The sequence below is a fragment of the Heliangelus exortis genome, chromosome 17 (genome assembly GCF_036169615.1).
Source record: "Heliangelus exortis chromosome 17, bHelExo1.hap1, whole genome shotgun sequence".
Taxonomy (NCBI): Eukaryota; Metazoa; Chordata; class Aves; order Apodiformes; family Trochilidae; genus Heliangelus; species Heliangelus exortis.
In genome coordinates this window covers 5019060-5042666 of record NC_092438.1, presented here as the reverse complement: position 1 = coordinate 5042666, position 23607 = coordinate 5019060, and the positions used below count along the sequence as shown (strand labels likewise).

General features: G+C 35.9%; 1 protein-coding gene across 7 annotated transcripts in view; it reads left to right on the top strand.

Moving 5' to 3' along the window:
* The window catches only part of CLEC16A (C-type lectin domain containing 16A), a 48972-nt gene extending 25619 nt beyond the window's left edge, over window positions 1-23353 (top strand). Inside the window, exons 16-25 of one of the 7 annotated variants that reach the window (XM_071760756.1) lie at window positions 350-400; window positions 1600-1728; window positions 3548-3668; window positions 3936-4087; window positions 4804-5008; window positions 5957-6124; window positions 8364-8507; window positions 13413-13532; window positions 17634-18001; window positions 18269-18453. In XM_071760756.1, coding sequence (XP_071616857.1) covers window positions 350-400; window positions 1600-1728; window positions 3548-3668; window positions 3936-4087; window positions 4804-5008; window positions 5957-6124; window positions 8364-8507; window positions 13413-13532; window positions 17634-17974 — 1431 coding nt within the window. In that variant the 3' untranslated portion in view covers window positions 17975-18001; window positions 18269-18453. Of the gene's footprint in view, window positions 1-349; window positions 401-1599; window positions 1729-3547; window positions 3669-3935; window positions 4088-4803; window positions 5009-5956; window positions 6125-8363; window positions 8508-12623; window positions 12647-13408; window positions 13533-17205; window positions 17282-17633 lie in introns of those variants that run through there. The other 6 variants (XM_071760755.1, XM_071760759.1, XM_071760760.1 and 3 more) reach the window with 6 other exon arrangements.
* The last annotated feature ends 254 nt before the right edge of the window (window positions 23354-23607 follow it).

The window sequence follows — 23607 nt, the reverse complement described above, 5'->3', positions numbered from 1 at the left end:
ACATTGACCTGCTCCGCTGCTGCAGTGTGGGTCCTCTTCATGGGCCGCAGAGGAGTCTCTCTCCCTGTCTTAAGCCTGTTTTCCCACAGGTGCCATAAGTGTTGTTTCAACAACATTGAAAGGCTCAGCTGTGCCCACCTGTTGGGTGGGGCTGTTGGAGGTGGCTGAAACCAGCTGGATCCGGTTGAGTCCGGCATGGGCAGTCCCAGCCTCTCCTCACACAAGGCCCCTGCAGCCTCCTGTCAGCTCCTGAGCTGGAGCGCCCAGTATATATTTAAACAAAAGCAAACATAGAATTGGCTCCAAAGTCATAAGATTCATGATGTGTCTGTATCCCTTTTTTTGAAAGGGAGAAGAAATTTTTCTGGATATGTTTGAAGATGAATACCGGAGCATGACAGTAAGTGGCACCCTTTCCTCCCTGCCAGGCCCTCAAACCCAGATAAAGCATGGGAGCAAGAACAAATCCTTACTGATAACTACTGAGTATGCCAGTATCTTTTATTCCCACAGTAGAATACCAAAGTTTGGATGATATTTTTTTAATTTTTTTTGTGTGTGTCTGTGGAGTTATGTCTACATTTCCATACATCATTCCTGTGAAATTTCACATCTCCTTACTTAATGCCCATTACTTTCTGAAAGTGAGTTTACAAAAAATTACTTTATCCTAGGAAATGAGACATTAGATTAATTTTTTTTTCTAGTTATCAATGTGAAAATCTTCCTAAATATTTCTGAAGCTCAGCAAGGTTTCTGTTTTGAGTGGTGCTGCTTTACTTACAAGTGGATAACAGTTCTAGGGAGCAAATTTCAGGGCCTTTGTCTCTAAGAGGTCCTGCACTGCGGTACCGCCTGTGAAACTTTTAGCATATTACTAAGCTTAGTCTCAGGCACTTCATATTTAACCTGTAAGCATGTTTTAAAACCAATCATCTCTTTCAGTTCTCATGTTAAAATTTGGATAGAAATACTTTGGGAAGTCAGTTGTGTGGCTTTTTTTCCCCCCAGTAGTATGGAGATCTAATGAGCATCCACTAGTTGTCTTTTTGAAAAAACATGATCCACATTTGGTGTGTTTCAGTAAGTCTTTTAGTATTGGAAGCATCTTGCACATATGTCACATCCTAAATAATAGAAGCATTTAGTGAAGCACTTAATTTTTAGTGGTTGAGTATTGCTGTACTTTTAGTTTAAGAAATAGAACCAATATAAGCATCAGTTTTATGTCAGAAGTTCAGTATATGTTCAGGTTTTTCTGTTGTATCTCTGAATTTTTTAATTTACCACAAAAGACAGACCTACAGCATAGAACTTGACTTTTTTTTTTCCTTAAATCATATTTATTTGCCTAACTAGCAAATGACTTGCTAGGTTGGCTAATTTATGTGCAAATTTAAGAGTGTATTAGGGAATGATGAGGAAATGTAAAATTGAGACTGCATATAAGGAGCTTAAGATGAGATAGTATAAAAAATTCTTAGAACTCTTTCTAACAATTACTTCCTCTCAAAATATGTAACCATTAGTTGTATTTGAATGTGACAGTGCAAATGCTTATTGTTCTACATGGTAATCAATGTTAAAATATTTTTATAGATTAAACCCATGAATGTAGAGTACTTGATGATGGATGCCTCAATCTTGTTGCCTCCAACGGGGACACCACTCACTGGTATTGATTTTGTGAAAAGATTGCCTTGTGGAGATGTGGAAAGAACACGAAGAGTGAGTAAGGCTATTTTTCTTGAATTTGTTCATGGCAAAATTATGCCAAAGGCATTGAACAATTCTAGAAATACAAACCTTTTTCCTTGAAAGCTGCTTGATTGGAAGCTTTATCCATAAATGATTGTTCTTGTGCTGGCTCTTAGATTTTTTTATACCATAGAGACATCAACATTAAAATTGTCTCAAAAATGGCACTTATTAATGTATTGTCAGCTTTCTTTTGTGATCTGGTATCTCAGTCTATCTTTCATTATATTCCTGTAGTAAGAATCTCTGCTGAAAGGCTGGCTGGCTTCACATTGCTTGTTTCCAGACATAACAAAAAATATTCTACTTGGGTACTTGGGAGTGTTCATCTTGCTGAAGTAATAAATGATAGAGATCTTGAGAGTGAGGAGAAAAATAGCTATTTTCATGACTGACTCAATCAGAAGAGGTGATAAAATCGTCGTTGTCAGCATTCCTGGTATAGTCAGTTCTTGGCCTTTATCTGGCAGTGTCCTATAAACCTTCCAGTGCCAGTAAGCCTTAAAGATGTATTACTGCACAACATTGTTTTTTGCAAAGTGCTCTTCTTCTGGTGGCTTTGCATTTGTGTAAGTGTATACGTAAGTACATTCAAGTACTCTTGAAGAAAAAACACATTTCCAGGAAACTTCTGGACACTTTTTCATTACTTATTATAAACCGCACCACTTTTGTTATCATAGCAAGTCAAGTTTGATAAAGTACAGTGAATTATCTTGAAAAGTGTTGTTCTTAGAAAGCAAGAATGGTTCCTAGAATTCTCTCTGGAGCATTTAATAGAATGATGCTTCAAAATGGACATTAATGGAAACTGACTGCTCTAAAGCTTTTCATGTGCTAAGTAAGGAATAGCTTCATTTCTGTTGGTAGAAATGGAAAAATCAATACAAATATTCCTGTAAATTCTTTGGGATCGAAGGGTCTTTCTCATCAGCAGGAACTCCAGCTAGGTAACCTCTTTTATGCTGAACTGACCTAAAAATATGCTGAACTTCAGCTCTTTCTTGTGACAATAGAACTTGAGTTTTATTGCAATAGCAAGTGAAGTAGTTCCGTACTTTGGTTATATCATGGGTTCTTAGCTGATACAGATCAGATCTTTTCAGGATCTCACTGCTTTTTTTCTGTCCCTTTAAGTGGCAATTCTTCTCATCTTAACTTTAGGAGGAACTCTTCAGAACTCCCTTTCTTATATTACCAAGTGCACATCTCCAAAATCAAGACAGCCAAAACCTCTAACTTAAAACACTGGAGTGACCAGAAGTTGTTAGGCTGCTTTCTGAAGTCAGCTAGATTCAGTAGAATCCCTACTGTTCAGACTTGTGGTCATCTTAGCCAGACTTGGACAGAGAATCTATAGCTGTTCTAAAGTTCAAAATATGAGTCTTGAAGGTTGGTTGCATAGTTCTATGTAGCATACAGACATTGTAAAAACAGTCTGTCTTAAAATAATAATTTAAAAATTAAAAAAAATTAAATATGAGATTGTTATTTTTGCTTAAAAGGCTCTAGTAGTCATTTCCCTGTCAGTGACAATCTATGTAAGCATGCCAGTGGGATAAGGGATAAAAGCTCTGCTCCTTATATTTCATTGAAAATAAATAGCATGCTTTGACTTCTTCTGTATGCTATTTTAACTAGCTTACGAATCACATTATTTCTTACTTTAAAATGGCTTCCTGCATGACAAAAAATTCAGGGTAAAAGTGAGATTAGTAAGATTCTGTTAAAATATAGTGCTGACTTTAACAAATTTTTTTTTTAATATATTTTTTTTTAATTTCTCAAGGCAATCAGAGTTTTCTTTATGCTTCGTTCGCTATCACTGCACTTGCAAGATGAGCTGGAAACTCAGTTACCACTTACAAGGGAGGAAAATCTGATAAAGACAGATGATGTTCTTGACTTGAGTAAGTAATTCCTCAGTTTCCCAAATACTGCATGACAAAGAAAAATGGCTGTCTTTTTCAAGTTCAGAATCTCAATTAGTTATCCTCCTTGTGTAATTGACTACCAAGGATGATTGAATTGTCTTCTACTGGATTTGGAGCATTACTTGTTTGGACGTTTTAATGAGTAAATTTAATTTTGTACTGTTTCTTATGTTGTACAAAACAGTCAAAACCCAGAATCATTAATGCCAGTAGCAGTTTAATGTTTTTCCTTCTTTCCCTCAGATAACAGTGATCTGATTGCTTGTACTGTCATTACAAAGGATGGGGGTCAAGTTCAAAGATTCCTGGCTGTGGATATTTACCAGATGAGTCTGGTTGAGCCAGATGTTGCCAGACTTGGATGGGGAGTAGTTAAGTTTGCAGGCCTTTTGCAGGTACTAGAAGTTTTAATCTGGGTAAATACTTTTGAGCACCTGAAAGTCTGTGTTTATGTTGGATAAATAATAATATTAATATTAGCTTAAATATTTAAGCTCCGTGCCATGCTTTCTTCTTTTTTTCTGGTACTAGTCTTTTTTTCTTGTTCCTGTCTTTTAAACTATTTCTATCTCTATGAAGAAGTTTACATAGTTAACTACAGGTACACTTGAAAATGATGTATCTTCCCCAGTATGGATCAGACTGTGTTCATTTGAACACTGAAATTGTATACAACTAGGATTGAGTTCCAAGCACTTTACTTAAGTGGCACAGTAATGTGTTTTCCTGGAGTTCTGATCTTCCTACACGGGCAGGGAAAGTTGCAGGTTGTAATTTCAGAATCATCTATCTTTGTCTAGTTGAGTTCAAAAACTTCACATAGTTTCTCTCATTAATATCTTTCTTATCTCTGCAAACACTCTTTGCATTTCCTGACATTTTGCTATGCTCAAATAACTTAATTGACTTTTGGACTGACTTAATCTATTTAAGTAGTACTTCTGAAGAACCAAATGTAAGGTTGTACAACTTGCATAGTCTTTTTTAGCATGAAACTGTTTATAGGAGCTTTAGTGAAGTGTTCATGGGATTTTCTTTTAATACTGATATTTAATCTGTAGTTTAAAAACGCAACTTGTTCGTTAACTATTTGCCTTTTGTTTCTTTTCAGGATATGCAGGTGACAGGAGTAGAGGATGACAGTAGAGCTCTGAATATAACAATTCATAAGCCTGCCTCAAGCCCTCATTCTAAGCCCTTCCCTATCCTTCAAGCTACATTTATTTTTTCTGATCACATTCGCTGCATTATTGCAAAACAACGTCTCGCAAAAGGCCGTATCCAAGCTCGGCGTACAAAAATGCAGAGAATAGCAGGTGAATGGTCATTTTGAAATGATTCTGAGAAACAGGACTTGTATATGATAGCAGTTCAGTCTTCAAAATAAGGATGTGTCACAGAAAACTGTAAACCAGTGCCTGGTTTCCAAGCGATATTTTTAATTGGCGTAAAATATGTGGTTTTGTATCTAAAGACAGACATATTAAAGGAAGCATGGAAAATAAGCAATTCTGTCTTGTTACCACTGTCTGCCAGTCATTTCACAAAAATCAGCATTTCTCTTCAAATGTTTTTAGTGATGTAAACTTCAAATGCCCAACTTAAAACACACATGTTCTAATACGTTAGGGCTAAATTGATCACAGTTGAGAAGAATAAAGTCATAACTGCTATTAAAATTATTGTGCTAGCCAGAAACGTACTCTGACTATAGATAGTTTAAGATTATTTTAGTGTATTGTGGTTCTGTAGGAAGGTAACTGAAGAGTTTTATGCTTTTGAGTTAATAAAATAAATCTGTCATATTGTTATGACTTGCTTCATGTTAACACTAGCTAGTGGTTAATTTTTATAGTAAAATTTTTATAGTAAAATCTACTTTTATAGCAAAATTTTAGGCTGAATGGTAATGCAAAGGGGTTTTTTTCCAGTTCAAAGTAAATTGTGTCTTCTAATTGGCTTCCTGCATTGGTCAGTTGTAACTAATGAGTGACTTTATTTGTACAGGGAAAAACAGAAGATCTAGGTTTTTAGTGTGAATGTGGTGTGGACAGCAATGAGAAAAGGTTGCCTGAAATGTTGTCTGTCAGTTTCCCTACCCTCCCACCCAATTGTAACCATATTAAGAAATAAATACAGGCAAATTATGTGAAGCAATCTCGTATACTTCTTAAGATCCTGAGCAAACTATCAATTTTATTTTCGTCTATTTTTCCTTTTATGTATTTTAAGTAACAAAAATTATCAATTGTGATTAAACATAGCTCTCCTGGATCTTCCTGTTCAGCCTGCAACTGAAGTTATGGGTTTTGGACACAGCTCTGTAGCTACAGCCCAACACCTTCCATTCAGATTTTATGAGCAATCCCGACGTGGTAGCAGTGATCCTACAGTGCAACGCTCTGTGTTTGCATCTGTTGACAAAGTTCCAGGTAAGATTAACATTCTCTATCAAGCAATTTCTTCTCTGTGATTGGTATCTTCAGAAGCTGACTTTTAGCTTTTATAAGCAATAAAAAGCTTATTGTGATACGTTTCTGAACATACTCCAGATGAGTTTTACAGGAAAACTTGCACACCCAGGTATTACTTGATTTTCTAGGAGTATTCCAGGTGCGCTGTGAGCAGTGCATCCATGACATTTTCTGCAAATTCACTGGAAGTGTCTTAATACTTAGCTTTCCTTTACAAATTGAGATCGTTCAAATCATCTTTAACATACTCAGTACTTTCCCAGCACATCTGTCAGTTGTGTAAATTTGCTCTTTTAATTTGGTTACCATAATTTTCTTGCCAGTTTGTAAACATAGCTGGGACGCTCTTCGCTGCTTCATTTACCTTGGAGCTGGCAAGACAGAAAAGGACCACAGCTACTCCTAAAGAGCATTGGCTTCTGTGAAAGGAATGATTGTAAACCAATGAGCTCTTTGCTGTTCTGTCTCCCTATTGTCTGTTTCACAAATTGAAATCTCTGCAGAGATTTGTTTTCCAGGTAGCGAATCTTTTTCCATTTGGATTGAGTGATTTTAAATGTCTTAACAATTGCTGGAAAACACAATTTTTAAATAAAGCCCAAAAATTTATTTTTCACATATAATAGAACATGACTACTTAAGAAAAAGAAAAAAACCAACACACCTTTGTTAAAGTAACATGCTTCTGAAGCACTTAGTAGTATTTTTGGTTTTTTCTTTTGTTCCATATTCCAGCTTTTTTCCTCAAATACAAACTACATTCTTACAAGACTGATGTTGTAAAGTGTTCTAACTCTTCCAAAGATAGTTTTGTGTTTCTGTTTATGTTGAGGCTAAATGTTGGCCAAGTTTATACCTTCAGCATTTACAATCTGTGACTGTCTGAAATTTAGGGTTAAATCTAATTTGAAATTGGCACAAGTGAATAATGTCAATCAGACACATTCCCATAAGACAGTGTAAAAACCAAAGTTTTATAAATACAAGCTAGTTATGTCAAATAAATTTTCCATGTAATATCCATTCTGTATAAATTTACCATATAACCCTTCTCACGCATTAAGGAAAGATTTACTGATTGTTTACTTCTAAGTGTTCAGCATGTGTTTGAAGTGCTGCTGGACTGGAGACACTTTTGGTAGGCACTTGCTTCAGTAGTACTGACTGAATGGCAACATGACACATTCTGTTAAGAAGAAATTCAAGTTGTCTTAGGGCTCATAACATGCTTCTGCGTGACATATTTTGCACAAGATGCATGGAATACATATTGTTGACTTTCTTACTCAGTGTAGTCTTATGCAATGAATGCATGATGTAGGTTTTGTGTACTCATGGCTTTTCATTTTGACTATATCAGTGAAATTAAATAGTCCAGAGTTCTTCTCTCTCAGATTATTCACTTCTGAGATTATAGGTTTGAGAAACCAGGGATTTGAATTCCTTGCTTGTGCTTTCTTCTCAAATTGCATCCTTCTAATGGGTTTGCCTGTGTTGCAGATCCTTGGTATTTTCTGAAATTGTGTCTTGAAAGAAAATGAGTGTATGTGTCATTGGAAGTGCGGAGAGAAGGAACTAAAATGATTTTATTTTTTTTAAGACATGAGAGTCTGAAGCAGGGAATTGTAGAGGAAGGAGAAAGGAGTGCAGAGTTAGGAAAGATGCTACAGTATAAAGAATTTGAGAAAATCTTAAACTGAAATCCAGAAGACTTATTTTAAAATTGCAGTCGGAACTGTATAGACTTTTCCAGTCATTAGACTGGATAAAGTTCAACTTGTGGAATTAAATCCAGTGCCAGGTTTGATTAAAATTTTCTGAAGTTATCACTGCAATAAAAAATGTGGTGCAGGCCTTCTGTCCAAGAGGTTTACTTGGTCACTTTTGACAGCCTTTTTCACATGAAGGTCTGTGACGCGTTAATTTATTGAATATGTAGAAAACTGAAGAGTTCTGACATGTTTTGACTGGTTTTGCAAGCTATAAGGTTTAAAATGTTTTGAATCTCCTTAATGTCAACTTTTTGTTTGCTGATCAGCATTTGTAGCATATTTTCAGTAAGACACATTCAGATTTTCAGACTTCCAAGATGAAGGTGGGAGAGGGTGCATCCTCTGTCTCGCTACATGAAACTAGCCTTGTTCATGCAGGTTAATTCTTTCAAGCTAATTGTTAACTTCATTGTCCTTTTTTGCAGGCTTTGCTGTAGCACAGTGTATAAATCAGCACAATTCATCACCACTTTCATCTCCATCACCTTCCAGTGGCAGTGGGAGTACAGGGCGCTGTGATTCAGTGACTGCAAGCTCAACATCAACTCCTGCTGCACAGAGCCCATCAGGTATTAAATCACTTTGTGCAGTCTAGGCTCTAAGGGATGCAGGATAGTTTATTTTAAAATTAAGTTACTATGTTGGATTAAAAACAATAGGGCTTTGTTTTTAGATCACTTGATCATTGAACTAAACCAGTTAAAGTAAATTGTGGTGCAAATTTTAATGTTCTCTTCAGCTTTCTGGAACTTGTCATCTTTCAGGGATGATTTTAAGTACTGATGAGCTAATGTCCTGCTTGTCTGACTTGTCCTAGCACATACTATTTAAAATGTTGTTGGTTTGTATGTCTGGGTTTTTTTTAAACAGAAGTATTGCTTTCCATGAATTCTGTAAGCTGGTACCCTCTCACTGTGCTGGATAAGTTGATCTCCCTGCAAAGTGTCTTTTTAAACTGGGAGGTGTTGGCTTCTGTATGTTTATGTGATACTCATGTTAGAAACCATGGGCCAAGTATGAAATATTTTAGAAGTTATTTAGGATGATAATATTTAAAAGCTTTTGAAGTAACACAGTTCTGCCTGGAAACTACCACATTTGAGGTGTTTCATTAGTGCAGAAGAAGCTGCCAGAAAAATAGACTAACTTTCAGAAATGCAGCTACTATGTGTTTGGTTTGGTCAGTATATCTAGTGCATATGCTTATGCTGCAACTTCTTATTGTATTACAATGCCTTTATTCCTCCTTTTTTTGGTGTACTATTTGTAGGTAATCTTGTAATGGTGTTCATTCTGAGTGCAGATTGTGTGTGAGCTAAAGCCTCAAGCTGGACACTAAACAAGAAGTAAATCCTGAAGGGTGCTCACTGAAATGTTTTCATGCTAGAACTGACCTACTCTGATTCATTTTGGTTATAAAACAATAGAGGTACCTTGATTCTCAAAACCTTTTCAGACAGCCCCCTCATTTTAACAGTTGCTTCCAATGCTGATTGCTCCTTGAAATGGTGGTTCTGGTTCCTGCTTCTAAGACATGCCATTTTGCCTTTATTTGGAAGCCTCATGTAAAGCTAATTTTTTCTGCAGTCCTACAGAAAATTATTCAATCTTTTAGGCATTTAGTGTTTTTTAGATTTCAGTGAAAAGTATCAGGAGAGCAATGTGCATTACAGGTCCAAAGTGACTGTCCCTGCAAGAAATATTGCTGGAAATGTCAAAAGTCTGCTTATGATGCTTATGTAAAGCATTCTAGCATGCAAGCTCTAGATTAAAAAGCATCTGTTACTGTGAGAGACTAACATATGGGCAAAATATTTTTGCAAAATACGGAATTCCAGAATAAAATTGAGAATATTTTTCTACATGGAATTTATTAAAAACTTTGGAAGAACTTTGGTAAATGGTTGCTGTAATCCAGTCTCTTGATGGCCTAGATAATGTTACACAGAAAAGTGGTATCATATGCCAAAATTCTCAGTTTGAGAGACTAATTCTAAAATGCAACATAACAGAGAGAACATCATACTGAGAGAAAACATACTGCAGGAAAACAGTTGTTTGACAATGTATTTCTCCTTAGCAGTTGAAAAAGGCTCATCTATGATGATATGTGTTGTATTTCAATCCTCTGTGATCAGGAAGTTAAATGCAATTACAAGACTTCTACAATAGTGGCAAAAACTGTTGTGAAGGAAATGAAAATAAAAAATCTATATTATTTTTATTGCTGTAAGCAACATGCTTACAGATAGTCCACAGAACTATCAAGCAAGACCATACAACGTTTCAAACTGAGGTCTTTGAGATGCATATAATCTGACTTATATGAAAAATTGAGTAGATCCAGAGACATAATTCCTCATCTAGCATAAAAAGATAGTGCCTTATTGAAGAATAATTGCAGACTATAGTTGACAAAATTAAAATCCACTTACGTAGTATATTGGCATTTGTATAGTATGCAAGTCTATTTATTTTTCCTGCCATTTAAAAAGCCTGATGGTAGGAGGCTATTCATTGGTTTAAAAAAAATAAATTAAAAAAATGTAGATGCAGTAATGTAGATGCTTTAGCTGTATCTTGCCACTAGGAGCATAGTTACCTTCAGCAAAGTCAGTGAAAAGGAACATGAGAAATCTGCATCATCTACTTCAGTCCTAAGTCAGCAGCTTTCATTAGCATGCTACAGGGATGACTTTTAAGTTCAGGCCCTGGATTTTTTTCTGATAACTTGGATTTTGTTCTGGTAACTCAGAGCGTGGTGACAAAGAGGGAGACAGTGACTGTATGTGCATGAATTCCTTGCAACAGGGCAGATAACAGTAGATACTGATGTGCATGCATCTCATCTGCATCTAGCTTCCAGATTTTGCTGAGGATCATACTTCCTCTGACCTTTAGGACCAAGCACCCCTGCCATGTATGTGATTGAAGGACCAATTGTTAGCTCAGACATAAGTTATAATAAAAATACAAAATGTATTTGGTGCATAATTGCATCCTATCTTACAGTATTGTTTCCTTGTGAAAGAATCTTGCTAATGCACAAAATCTGTTCCTTAATTCAGACTAAAGCAGTTAAGTGTGCATAATTCTTCTAAGCTGCTCTGTTGGTCTGTACCAGACTGCTACAGTAATTGCAGTCAGTAGTGAACTAGTAATATTTTAAATAGTTAAGCTGAGTGGCTGACAGTGTCTCAGGGGCCTTAGTATAGACTGAAAAGGATTCTGAAATCCTTAGAGATGGGTTTTGGGTAGCTGGGGGCCAGGGAAGAGTTTTCTTCAAACCAGGGAGCTTTGTTGACACTTTTTACTTATCTTCAGTGTCAGACCAATACTTAAGTCTGTTCCTGGGAGCAGTGTTTTTGCACTAACTTACTGGACTAATTCACTGCAAGTTTGTAATGAATGGTTTCATGAATATTTGCTGTTTATAGTAACTACATGTAGCAGAGCTGTAGTGGAAACTGTTGTCAGGAGCATGACAGTTAATTGCTTGGTATGTGCATAAAGCTGTTCTACAGACTTCTGAATGAACAGAGGTACACTGCTGAAATAAGGGATTGTGTCTTGAGCACCCTCTGTTATATCAGGTCTTACCACTCAGCTGAGTTATATATATATAACTATATATATATATATATGTATGTTGCTGGCATTCACCCATGTCAGTGTTGATGTTGAACAATGTGATTTTTCCCTTAACCTGTTGAGGAAAATTGAAACCAAACTGCCTTACTCTGCTGTGAGGCAGAAGAGAAGGCTTGTATGATGTGAAGTGGATCAATGTCACTTCAGGTCACTTCAGTGAGGAAGTGACAAGTAGCTGACAAAGAGTAGCAGTTACCAATATCTGGTTTAAACTCCAAGGTAGCACTTGGTGCTGCCACCATCTGTCCCATTTGAATCTCCCTTCTCATTTCTCATTCCATTTCAAACACACTCACACGAGCACATGTACATCCCTCCCTCCTGCCCTGCTGCTCCCTTGTTCTGGCAACTGCTCAGATCACAAAGAACATGCAAGGTTGCTCAGGAACTTCAGTCAAGTAGGCTAGACAAGATAAAGGGGATATGTGTATGTGGACTTCAAGGAACCTACAACTGCCTTCCTTAAGAGCAACATCTTAACCATGACATCTGATTCTACTGTAAACTTGTAATTATAGGGTCCTAAGGTACTGCCTATTGGCAGATGTAAAAAAAAATTGAAATAAACATGCCTGTGTGAGGTTTTGGTAAGTGTAAGATAATATTCTTGCAAGGTGTATTTTAATCATCAAGCCTCTGAGCTTAGAAAACAATCCCTTCTTGGCTACACTTGCTAGAACCATGCACTTTTTTAGAGTGCTTGTTTTTATATATGCCAAGGATTAAGAAGCTCTCTTACTGTAAGCAAGCAGTCTTCTAGAATTATGTATATGTAATGTCATCTATGCCAAATTTTATCACTCTAAGTTGTCTTAAGCATTAAAATGCAATTGGCCTCAGTAGTTTGGAAAATGTTTATATCTGAACAATGGATATCAAGGACTTCAGAAGGCATTATTTTCTGTGCCATTTATGATGTATTTCACACTTGTGGGCAGCTATTGATGGTAAAAGGTCTAAAATAAGTACAAAGGGCTGTCCTATGTTGCAGAGAGTTGGATTCCAGTCTGTAAAATAAATTTTCTATATTTCAGGGAAATGATAATTAATCAAGCATGGAGAGCCTGTGAGAGCAGTGTCTGCCATCTTACTGAAACCATCTCTGTCTCTTCCCTCTATAATCAGTAATGTAAATGTGGTTTGAACTGTTCTATGATGCTGTAATTTTTCCACCTAGGTGAGGAAGTACTTTTGTTTCTAGAAAGTGTCTTTTCTAGAAACTTTCTGTGCACCAAACATCATCATCTGAACTGCTGCAATCTTTAAAATACTCCATTTGGCTTTATTATAAATCAAATCTAATACTTCAGTTTCATATCATAGACTAGCAGGACTGAATGGTCTGAAGTACTGTTACCTGCATGGCAGTGCACCCCTTATAAAATATGGCCAGTGGATAAAATAATCTGGTCAGCAGAACTTGTGGTAAATATCTTCTCTCAAGTTTTCTTAAACACGTGAGTAGATTGTAATGCTAATAAATGTCTTCTGGTCTCTCCTCAGTACAAAGGCCGTTGGCATTGCCAGACATAGCCCAAACTGTATTATGAACATTTTCAGATAAGTAAGCAAAAAATGAAATTGGTTAAACTCACTCATTCCTAAAGAATTAATACTTCCAGGTTCAGAAGTATTTCCCAAACTTACAAAACTCTTGGCGTGGTGTCAAATTATACTCAAGATACCAGCAGTTATGGATGTGTCCTTGCCACTTATTCTTGTTCCTGCTCTAACATTTATCCTTTGTCTTCATTCCAGTTTCCCTTCCTGGTTTCATTGTTAAAGCCTTTGTATGATATATCGCTGTGTTTTCCTCTAGTAAGGTCTGGCAGGAAAGGACGTCGGCGGGTGTTTAGTCTGTCGGAGGCTGACAGTCACGGTGGACACTGGGTTTAGGTCTTCAAGCAGCAGCTGCAACAGAAACTCACGCAATATCAATTCAGGCAGGTTCCTCCATAAGCTTTCAAAAGCCTGTAACAGTTAATAGAACATATTTGGTTTCCATGCTGACAGCAGTGATGGCGAGGTAGGAAAACTGAAGAAAGCATAATAAATATTTGTTTATACTGGGGGTTTTTTTTGTGAATCGTAAAGCAATAATTAGCTGTTTCTGAAAGCCTTGTCTTCAGTTTCTCCCCTCTTTCTTGGCTATCAAGCTTCCAGCTTCAACGCAGCTATGTCTTCATTTGCACAGGGGCAGCCATGGCTGTAGTGGAATTTAGTAAACCCAGGTTCCTGAATGAACAGTAATGCAGGTTCTTGACTAGCAACAAGCAAGATATCTGTTTATAACTCAAGTAAAATTGACAAGCATTTAGCATAAGACTGTCCTTGGACTGTGATTGCACAAGTTTAATGTTCTAGTGATCATCAGACCTGGGCAGATGGCTTTATGGACCATTTAATTGCCTGAGGATGTGAGGAGGGAAGCAGATTCAAAAAAGATGGAAATATTCTTCAGGGTACCTCCTTATCTATATAAACTGATTTAACTGTATCTAATTAATTTTATTTTTTTTTACTAACATAGCATGAAGATATTTTATTCTGTTAATATTATACATGTTAATATTACACAAACACTTTCATTCATCTTTATAGATTTACTTTGTGTCATTTCACTTAATGTCCTGTTATATTTTTGTTATCCTTTCACAGAATGTTGATGTACAGCTTAGGACACTTCTTTATAGGTGATAGTCATTCTTTCCTTTCCTGTTTCTGTCTATGTTATTTCACTAATAATTATCCTTATCATAAGTTAATATAAAAGAAGTTGAGTGGTTTCTTTCGGATTTTTTTGCCGTGATGATAATCCTGGTAGCATTCTACAAGTGCTTAAAAACCTCAAAGGTTGCTGTAGCCATTGCAAGCAGAGAGCTAATAATGCCCAGAAAGTTGCAAAGTAGCACCATTTTCAAATCTTGTTTGTTACTTAAATTTTGAGGCATGTGAGGGGTGTTTATTGGAACTAAATACTAACATCAGCACTGTTTTAAGAAACTGACTTAATTCTCCCTGGGTTTTTTTGCAGATCTGGCTTATATTTTTGCCAGAACATCCTTGCTTAAATACAGTTGAATTAGGGAGATGTAAATATAAGTGTTGTTTTCCCACAGGAGATGATAACTTTTTTATATTTAAGAGAAGAGCATATCTGAGTGACTGGTGATTTTATTCAGATAAAAAGAGCATAAACAATTTTCATTCTATCCAAAAGCTAAAGTGGAACCAAGTTGGGTTTTTGGGAATGCACTTAGTATTTTTGTGTGCAATATTGATAGAAGTTCCAGGTAATGGGTAGAGAACTAATCTCTAACCATTGTGGGTGCTTTTGAAACTCTTTTGAGTCAATAGCTTGGTGTCTGTCTGGGTTTCAGAGGCAGGCATTTTTTAATAATCTCTTCTTGATTTTTTTCAACTAGGTACTTTTTGCCTATTGTTTATTCCAGTTTTGGAGACTTCAAGAATTCAGATCATACCTAAATGTATATTTATCTATTTGGTACTTCTCTGAATTGAATATGACTTCAAAGTACTTTGAAATTTTGAGCCTCAGAGACTTTCTCATTAGTAGGTATTGTCCAGAAAGTCATATATTCAATTAACTGGGAGGTGTTATGTATGGGAACATTTTACATCAAGAAGGTGATACAGTTTTACATTGTAATGCCTGTTATATACCAAATAATCATTCCAGGGGGCTGGATCTCTGTATTCCATTTTTTATCTAGTTTCCTTCATCTGTAGTCTAGGATTGTTTTCCTCTGTCCTGTAACTGAAAGATATGGGAGATGATTATGTTTAAAAATGTATCTACAACAAACTTAGAGTTGCCATTTCAAGCTGAGAATGCATCTCAGGTAGTCTGTGTATTTGAGAGCTTGGTCACAAAGATGTAGGAACTGCTCTCACATCCATACTTTCCACCTGTGACTGAACAGTGAAGTTTTCAGTTAAGTGTTAGTCCAGAACAGATTATCAGTTGCAAAACATTAATGAGAGTTTGTGGCCTTTTCTAGGTAATGTTAAACATTCTCCCTCCCCCACCCATTTGTGTACTCTTAGTTGCCATCTGCTCCTGCAGGGGCTACTTGCAGTTTGCAGCTACCTGGTCATTTTGGCAGAAATGCCAGGCTGGGCTACAGAAACCTGGCACTGCTACCCTTACATACAGTAACAGAATAACAAGGGAAGCTCTGACAGTGACTAATGAAAGTGGAGGAGACTTAATTCTACCAATAATAAATAAAAGCAAGAGAGAAGTATAGAAGAGCTCTAATTTTGTACTCTAGTGCAGCTAAAATACCAGACAGAGGATGTTCTGCTTACATTTTTTTTATGTTAAGCTTTTTTCTTAATGTTTTTTTCAGACTTTTGGATAGAAAAGTTGGACTTGTTGACCCCAGATTTTTTTTTTTTTTTCTTTGTGTGCATGTAGATTTTTTTCAAATACTTTCCTTTTCTTTGTGGCATTGAGAAGGGAGTTATCTTAGCATTAATTTATATCTTATGTGGAAGGGTTTGAGCAGAATGCAGCATAACAAAAGAACACAGATATCTGTCCTGATTTCAGTAAATGAAAGTATTGAGAAAATGTGTTAATATTCTGTTGGAAGAGAGAGAGGAATGATGTAAGAAGTGAGCTGTAGAATCAGAAGTGAAAGAGCAGAACTGCAATAGAAATATGCTGTATATGTCATTCCTGAGCAGAATACCATTACTTGATATTACTTTATTTACCAGAGTGTCATTTCCTCCGTTATCATTGGCTATATTCTCAGTAAAGCATCTTGACAGCTGAAAAGAAGAATCTGCTGAGTTACTTTGACTATGTCCTTTTTTTTAAAAAAAATAACCAGTGATGTCTCTCTAATTTAAAGGAGGCTTTTTAACTATTTCTATATTGTGGTTTTATTAAAGTGAGAAGCTTTAATAAAACCAAATTTACTAAAATTAAAACAAAATTAATTAAATTAAAAGCAATTTAATAAAATTGATTTTCTGGAATGAGAATACATACCAGAAGGGTGAAAAAAAAAAATCTTTTATCTCACTGATATCTTTGTGATAACCATTTTGTTCTTGGCACTTTTTTTTTCCCTTATGTTCATGCTTTCTGTTCTTTTTGCAAAACCAATTGTAATCATATTGAAACTGGAATATTTTAAGGTCACTGTGAATTAAAAATAGAAGCTAATTCTTAGCTTATGTATTCACTACATGGCCTTGTAGGCTTCTCTGCAGATGCCTGTACATTTGAACACATGCTGTTTCTTACACAAGCTCTAAAAATGGTCTGTCTTGAAGCTGGATACCTGTTACTCTATTCACATATATTAGTCTAGTCTGGAAACAAAAATCTCTAATTATTTGGGGCATACTAGTTCATATAAGTGTGTATTGCCTCATCCTCTCCTTGCACTATCCATCTCAGCCATTCACTTTATAGTTAGCTAGGATTTTAAAGGGGGAAAACTCCCAACTCCAAGTTGTATGCTGCATGTTTAGGATCACAAAAAATCCCATATAAAGGAAGCCTATATAAAAACAGGCCTTTTTTGCAGCACCTTTCCATTACAGTAAACACATTTTCTCCTTTCTGTTCTTCCACAGTTCTACTTTCTGTGGTTGAGGTGTCATTTAAATGTGATTCTGGAGAATGAATTGAGAGAATGACTACCAAATTTTTGTAAGGAACAAGCCACATCTTGAGAAAATTAGTTATTCAGGGGTTCCTTTTTATTATTACTATTATTATTTCTAAAGTCCTTCCTGATATGGGTTGGCTATTCATTTTATTCCATATACTAAATACTTGATAGACTTACTTATTTCCTCTCTCTAGCAATATTTCTGATATTTCTGCATTTCAAGCACTGAACGTGTACAATTTCCTGGTTCCTAATCTGAACAGATTTCTGCTACTTTTTTTTCCTAATTATTAAATTATTCTTAAATACTCATAAATAATAATATACTGATAGGCTTAATTAATATACGCATTTATATATTGATTGTTTCTTCTTGTTTTCTTTTGTTAGATGATTCTTCAGCTCCAGAGCAGCCTCAGATGACCATTTCTGGTCAGATGATGTTGACTGATGAAGCTCTTTCAACTGTGTCGAAGTCCTGCAAGAGTGCTGTAAAAAACAGTGACATAGAAACACTAAACCTGTCTCCTAGCCTGATTCCTGCACAGCAGCCCACAATATCATTAATAACAAATGACAATACGGATACACTAAGTGTAGAGTCACTTACCCTGGTGCCACCAGTTGACCCACACAGCATTCGAACATTCAGCTGCATTCCTCAGTCCTCTTTGCAATCTGAAATTGAAGTTTGTAAGGTAAAAGAGGAAGAGCAAGAATGTCTTGACTAAAGCCAATCTGCAGACTGTGATAAACAGGTAAAGCAAATGCAACCAAATTCTTAGTTGTTTTTCCTTTGGGAGTGCAGATACTTACTGAAGCCTGAGAGGCCATCTGGTCTGCAAGAACAACTCACTGCTGAGAGAGACCATGGGCAGCTTTTATAGTACATCGGATGCTCAGCATATTTAAACTGGAGAGGAAAAAAACAAAACCCAACTTCTTAATTAAACTGGTTGTTTCCTACCAATTTCTGTTATGCAAGAACAAGGTATTTCAGAGCACCTATTTCCTTTCTATTACAGGGTTCTAGCTGCAGGAACTAAGTTAGCTATAAAAAGGTCTACAGTATTATGGCAAAGTGAAGAAATTTTTGGATACCTGGCTTCAAGATATTCTGTCATTACTTCTCTGAAACTGGAAGCACACCACTGACCAGAAACAATTACATATTGCAGTGCACAGATAGTGAGACATGGTGTGTATTTCAGTTTGGTTGTGTTTTGTTTTGTGTTTTTAAATCCTTATCTCATTCATCTTCTGGAGGGTCTGCATGATACCAACAGGCTTGACCACTTTCAGTGTTGTCTTCTTTGGTCTCAAGACTTCAGTACTGTGTTTTCAATACTGTGATTCAAAGCAAGATATACATCAACAATTTTTTAAAAGCTAAAAGCCTGAAGTTTAATAACAAATGATTATACAAATTAACATTAGGGATTTTTGAGACTACTTCAGTCTTTGCTTAACCAGCTATGGAGGAATGTGAAGTATTTTAAGAGACTGCTTTAGCCTGTTTGTTTGCTTCTGACAGTCAAATTGCTACACCTCTGAGAAACTGAGTTGGTATCTTTTCTACTAAAGGACAACTTCTAGAAGCAGACAGAAGCAGTTTTACTCTAAAAAGGATTTGTAAATTTTTCATCTTCATGTAGGAAGAAGGTCACCACTTCTAACTCATAATTGCTTTGCGAGTCTGAAACTCAAAAGGAAAGGTACTATGTAGGGTTTTTTCCTATCTGGGATACTATCACAGCTAAAAAACATTGCTACATAGAAGTAATCCTGAGTTTATGCTTCCCTTGCTTTTCTTCCTAGATCCTGATACCAAGTTGACAGAAATTAATGGAAAAGTTTCAATTAAAATTTGGAATGTTCTTTACTGATTTGATATGTAATTTAACTGGAATAGAATATAAGATTTTTCATCAATTTCTATGTCTGCTAATTAATAGTAAAGTGAGCAGATTTTCATTATCCATCTGCTCGCAACGCTGACTGCTTTCTGGCTCTCAAAGATTGATGACTAATATTTACTTGGTATTGTGATTTCAGTCATTGATGCAATCTGTTTCCTCACTGTCTCCACTAACATTGATTTCACATCAAGCAGGTGAATCAAAAAGTGTTAACCTACTTTAATCTCTTACTGTACCCCTTCCTGACTGTCAGATGGAATACTTAAAGTGGTCTAAAATGTTATATATGACATTGATTTATCCCCAAGTATAACTTTGCTCACTTTCCATATTTTTCTTCATGCACTAATTCAATCTTTGTAAAGTGTGCATAGAAGATGTCTCTATCAAATGCCAGCAATATTTTTCTTTCCCTTATTAGCATTTTTGTGTGCAGTTTTGTTGATTTATAGTTTCCTGTGACTTCTACTTTGTCTCAAATTGATGTAACCAACCAATATTCTGACCATTCCAGAGTGGTCCAAACCCTAAATGAATTCTGAGAGGTCATATTTTTTTTTTTTTTTTTTGGTCATATATATGAATAATTCTAGACAGCAGTAACAATTTGGGCATAATGATTACATAACTTTTCATTAGCTGAATTGATTGCAGTCTGGACTTCCTAGAAGTTTGTTGCAGCATTACAATGTAGCCCCAGTAATATTCTGAAGATCGCTATAAAAATAATGCCTTCCTTAGTTTGAAAACACTCTGTTTTAGCCTTAACACTTGACCTAGATTACACAAAATGCCACTGTTCAGGCTGAATTTCCTTAAATGAAACTCATTTTAGATGGGACAACCTTGATCTTTATTCATCTAATTACAAATTCAGTTCTAGCAAGATGAGGACCATGCACAGGGAGTCATTTTACTAGCTATGCATAATCGTACCCTTGAAAATATGTCAAATGGGACAAAGAAAAGAAAAACTGACATTCTTTTCATTGCCTTTGAGTGGCTTTTAAATCTCTTGACAAGTTGTCTACTGAGAGCTTCCCAGGAAGTGGATGAGATAGAGACTGTCATTAGGAAAGCCGAAGACTATGTCTGCTCTGGAGTCTACTGCTGGCAGAGCCTTGCTGGTCAAAGGGTGCTAAGGTGGGGTATCTTTTAGCAATTCAGTTAAAAGATCTGCACAAAGATGGAATTGCACCAGCTCCACCAACATTGTATAAATACTGCAACTGATACAGACCAACCTAAAGCTCTGAGTGGTTATGCCACAGAAGCTTTTTGACTTCTTTGCATCTAACAGTAAGGCCTATGTGCAAACAATTTGACTGTGATTCTTAATGCATTAGGAGACTTCAGAATGTAAAAACTCTGGAAGTGTTGAAATAATCTGTCATCAGTTTTTTATCTCAGAGAGTATGGTGTTACTCATCTACAGTTCCTTGAAAAGTATCATTTCTATCTCTTCCTTATCAGAAAAACTCAAGGGCTGTTTTCTTATCCCCCTTTCACTGTAAAAAGGAAACTCAACCAAGAAAGCATTAGCAAATCAGACACAAATGCAATTTTTCTCTAAACAAAAGTTGATTTGACTTAATGTAACATCACTCGTTTTAACCAAATCCAGATACCAAGTTGCAAATGAGAGCAGCAGTTAAACAATTGACCCTTCAGAAACCTCACTTTCTCAATGTAATACTGCAGAGGGAGGTAGAATCACTCTAAACATAGCAGTATTCCAGAGCAAAATGCCAAAAACTTTTGTGAGATGCTGAATTCTCAGTGTTTGTTGTTGGAAGCTGTGCCTGTCTTCAGATACATTATGCTAACATAAAACTGTTCTATTACTTCCTTCCTTTTGGGAAGAGGAACCAAAGAAGCCAAGGCATATGAAATGTTAATTTGTTATTTTATGGTCTAGGTGTTTAATTTTATCAAATTTTACCAAGGTACTACTTGTTTAGCAGAGATATGTGTTGATTTATTGTTAGGTCTCACTGCCTGTTGCTGTTCCTCTTTGCTTTTCATTGTGCAACAATGAACAAGATGCAAGCTTTTAATTTCTTAAGAGGGTAATGGCAGAATGCACTTGGCAATTTGGTAAAGAAGGGGAGGGAGGAAACCTAAGGGCCCAATTCTGATGGCTCCTTCAGCATAGAAGTAATTAAAATTAAATTGGTTTTCAGACATTATTTGATATGGAAGGAAACTAAAGGTTTCACTTCTAGCACTTAGTTTTACAAGTGATATGGATTAAACCAAATTCATAAGAAATACAGTCACAAATATTAATACCAGGAGCTACATATTTTGTGTTTGAAGCCATGAATTATATACAATATTATTTGCATCCTTCACTGCTAATTGATGATAAACTAAAATTCTGACTTCTCTTCTTTAAATTAAGCTGATCTTAAAACAAAGATGTAAAATTGCACCTGTTAAAGAAGCACCTCAACTTTACAACACAGTTCGAATTTTCCTTGAAGTCACTTGGTGAGGAAAAATTAGGATACCCTCCAGAATTCATTTCTTCTTTTGCAGAGTTGTTGCTAAAGGACAGGTATGTGACAGCTAAAAACTCTTCTTCCATACCTAGAATTTAAGACTCAAATCTGTGTCAGTATTCAGAGCTGATGTCAATGTCCAGTGATTCACATGAACCTTTCACACAGTAGAGACAGAATACAAAGGCAAATACTGCTCTTTTGCAGATATTAAGTATTCTTGTGTGTAGAATTTTAAAACTGATGGCTAAAATAGTTTGTTTATAGAAAAAGCAGCAGTCTTTAGGATTAAAGTTACTGTGATTTTTAATTTTTTTTTGCTAATTAAGCAATGAAACATATTTCCACACTTACTACAAGAGGCCTGGGATGGTTATTTTATGATCTAAGAATTCAGTAATTGCTCTACAATTGAGTATCATTTAATTAGTAGTAAACCAAACTTAAAACTGTACTCTTGAAGACATAGGTAAGCTATCAGATGAGGAGCTCAAACTTGGTGTTAAGTATGAAGCCACCTCATAGAAGTAAACATGTTAATCACATGGTGCTGTCAGTGCTGTAATATAATCAGTCACTCTTTTTGCTGCACAAGTTATAGGCACATAACTACAGAATGGCCTAATTAATAGTTTCACTACCCTGCATGTAGCACTCTTCAAAAGGAACCACCATGCTAAACATTCTGATGTTGTCTTCACTAACCAGCTTCACTTCACTTAACCAGTTAAGTGGAGAGTTACTTTTACAAGAACATTGCACATGCAGCTATTTAATGCCAGGAAACTAAGTGTTGTAGTCCTATACCTGAATCAAAGATTTAGGAAAAGACATCATATGGGGGCATCAGGGAGATCTAGGCATTTTGCTCCAAAGATGATGAGTCTCCTGTGTGTTTTCAGGTAAGCTAAAGTTAGGCATCTAAATGTTTGTTGAAAATTATCTTCCTAACTGTTATTGTCATTCTTCTTGAAAGTTTTTTAGTATGTCACTGTCTAAGCCTCAGTGGCTTACCCTAGGATAGCACTAAGCTGGGCACTGCACTTCTGTTACCTAGATGGCTTTGGAGTGGTTCCCTTGTGCTTGCCTGCTCTGTCACTCTGACCTTTCCCAACTTTTGCAGCATGAAATAGAAACAAATAGAATGACTCTTACTCTCTCCAAATATTAACTCTTACTATCTCCTACTGGCTTCTGAAAAGCAGATGGTGATCCAAGCAGGGCTTGCTAGGGTGGGGTGTTTTTAGGGGGGTGGTAGGGTGGAGGTGTTTGGGGGTTTTCCTGCCACTTAGGATTTTTTGAGTGGCATCAGAGACATGGGAGATGCAGTTCGGGAGTGACTCTCAAACAGAACGTTCTTTCATATGGAAATGTATTTTTATATTACATTTGTACAGAATTTTCCCTATTTTGATCTCCCAAAATTTTTAGATTTGTGCACTGCTCAGATTGGATTTCTTTTGCAAAGTGTTAAAATATGTATTTTATGTTTGTTAATGTATTATAAATGTAAAACTAAATTTTGCTTGTTTAATAAATGTGCACTGTGGTGGTATTTTGTTTACTGTTCTGCTGGTTGGAATTAATTGGTTCTTAATATGAAAAGGAAAAACTTGAGTCATTGTGGTGATCTTTGTAGCATAAATAAATGTATGGAGTGCGTTTATTTAAAAAAAAAAAAAGACAACTCAAAAGGGATTAAGAAGCAGGTAATGACTAGGAATGCTTATTGATGGCAAAAGTTAAGTAAAGATTAGACCTAATATATAGTGTTCCCAGGATTCTTTTAAGATCATAAACTTAAGATACATGAGAACTTTTTTCATCTTGTTCTCTGTTACTTTTGGTTATCATACTGAAATGAACTTAAGACATAGAATTGCAGTCTGATAATATAAGTATTATGAGGAGAAGGTCAGAAATTTCTTGATTTTCAGTGCT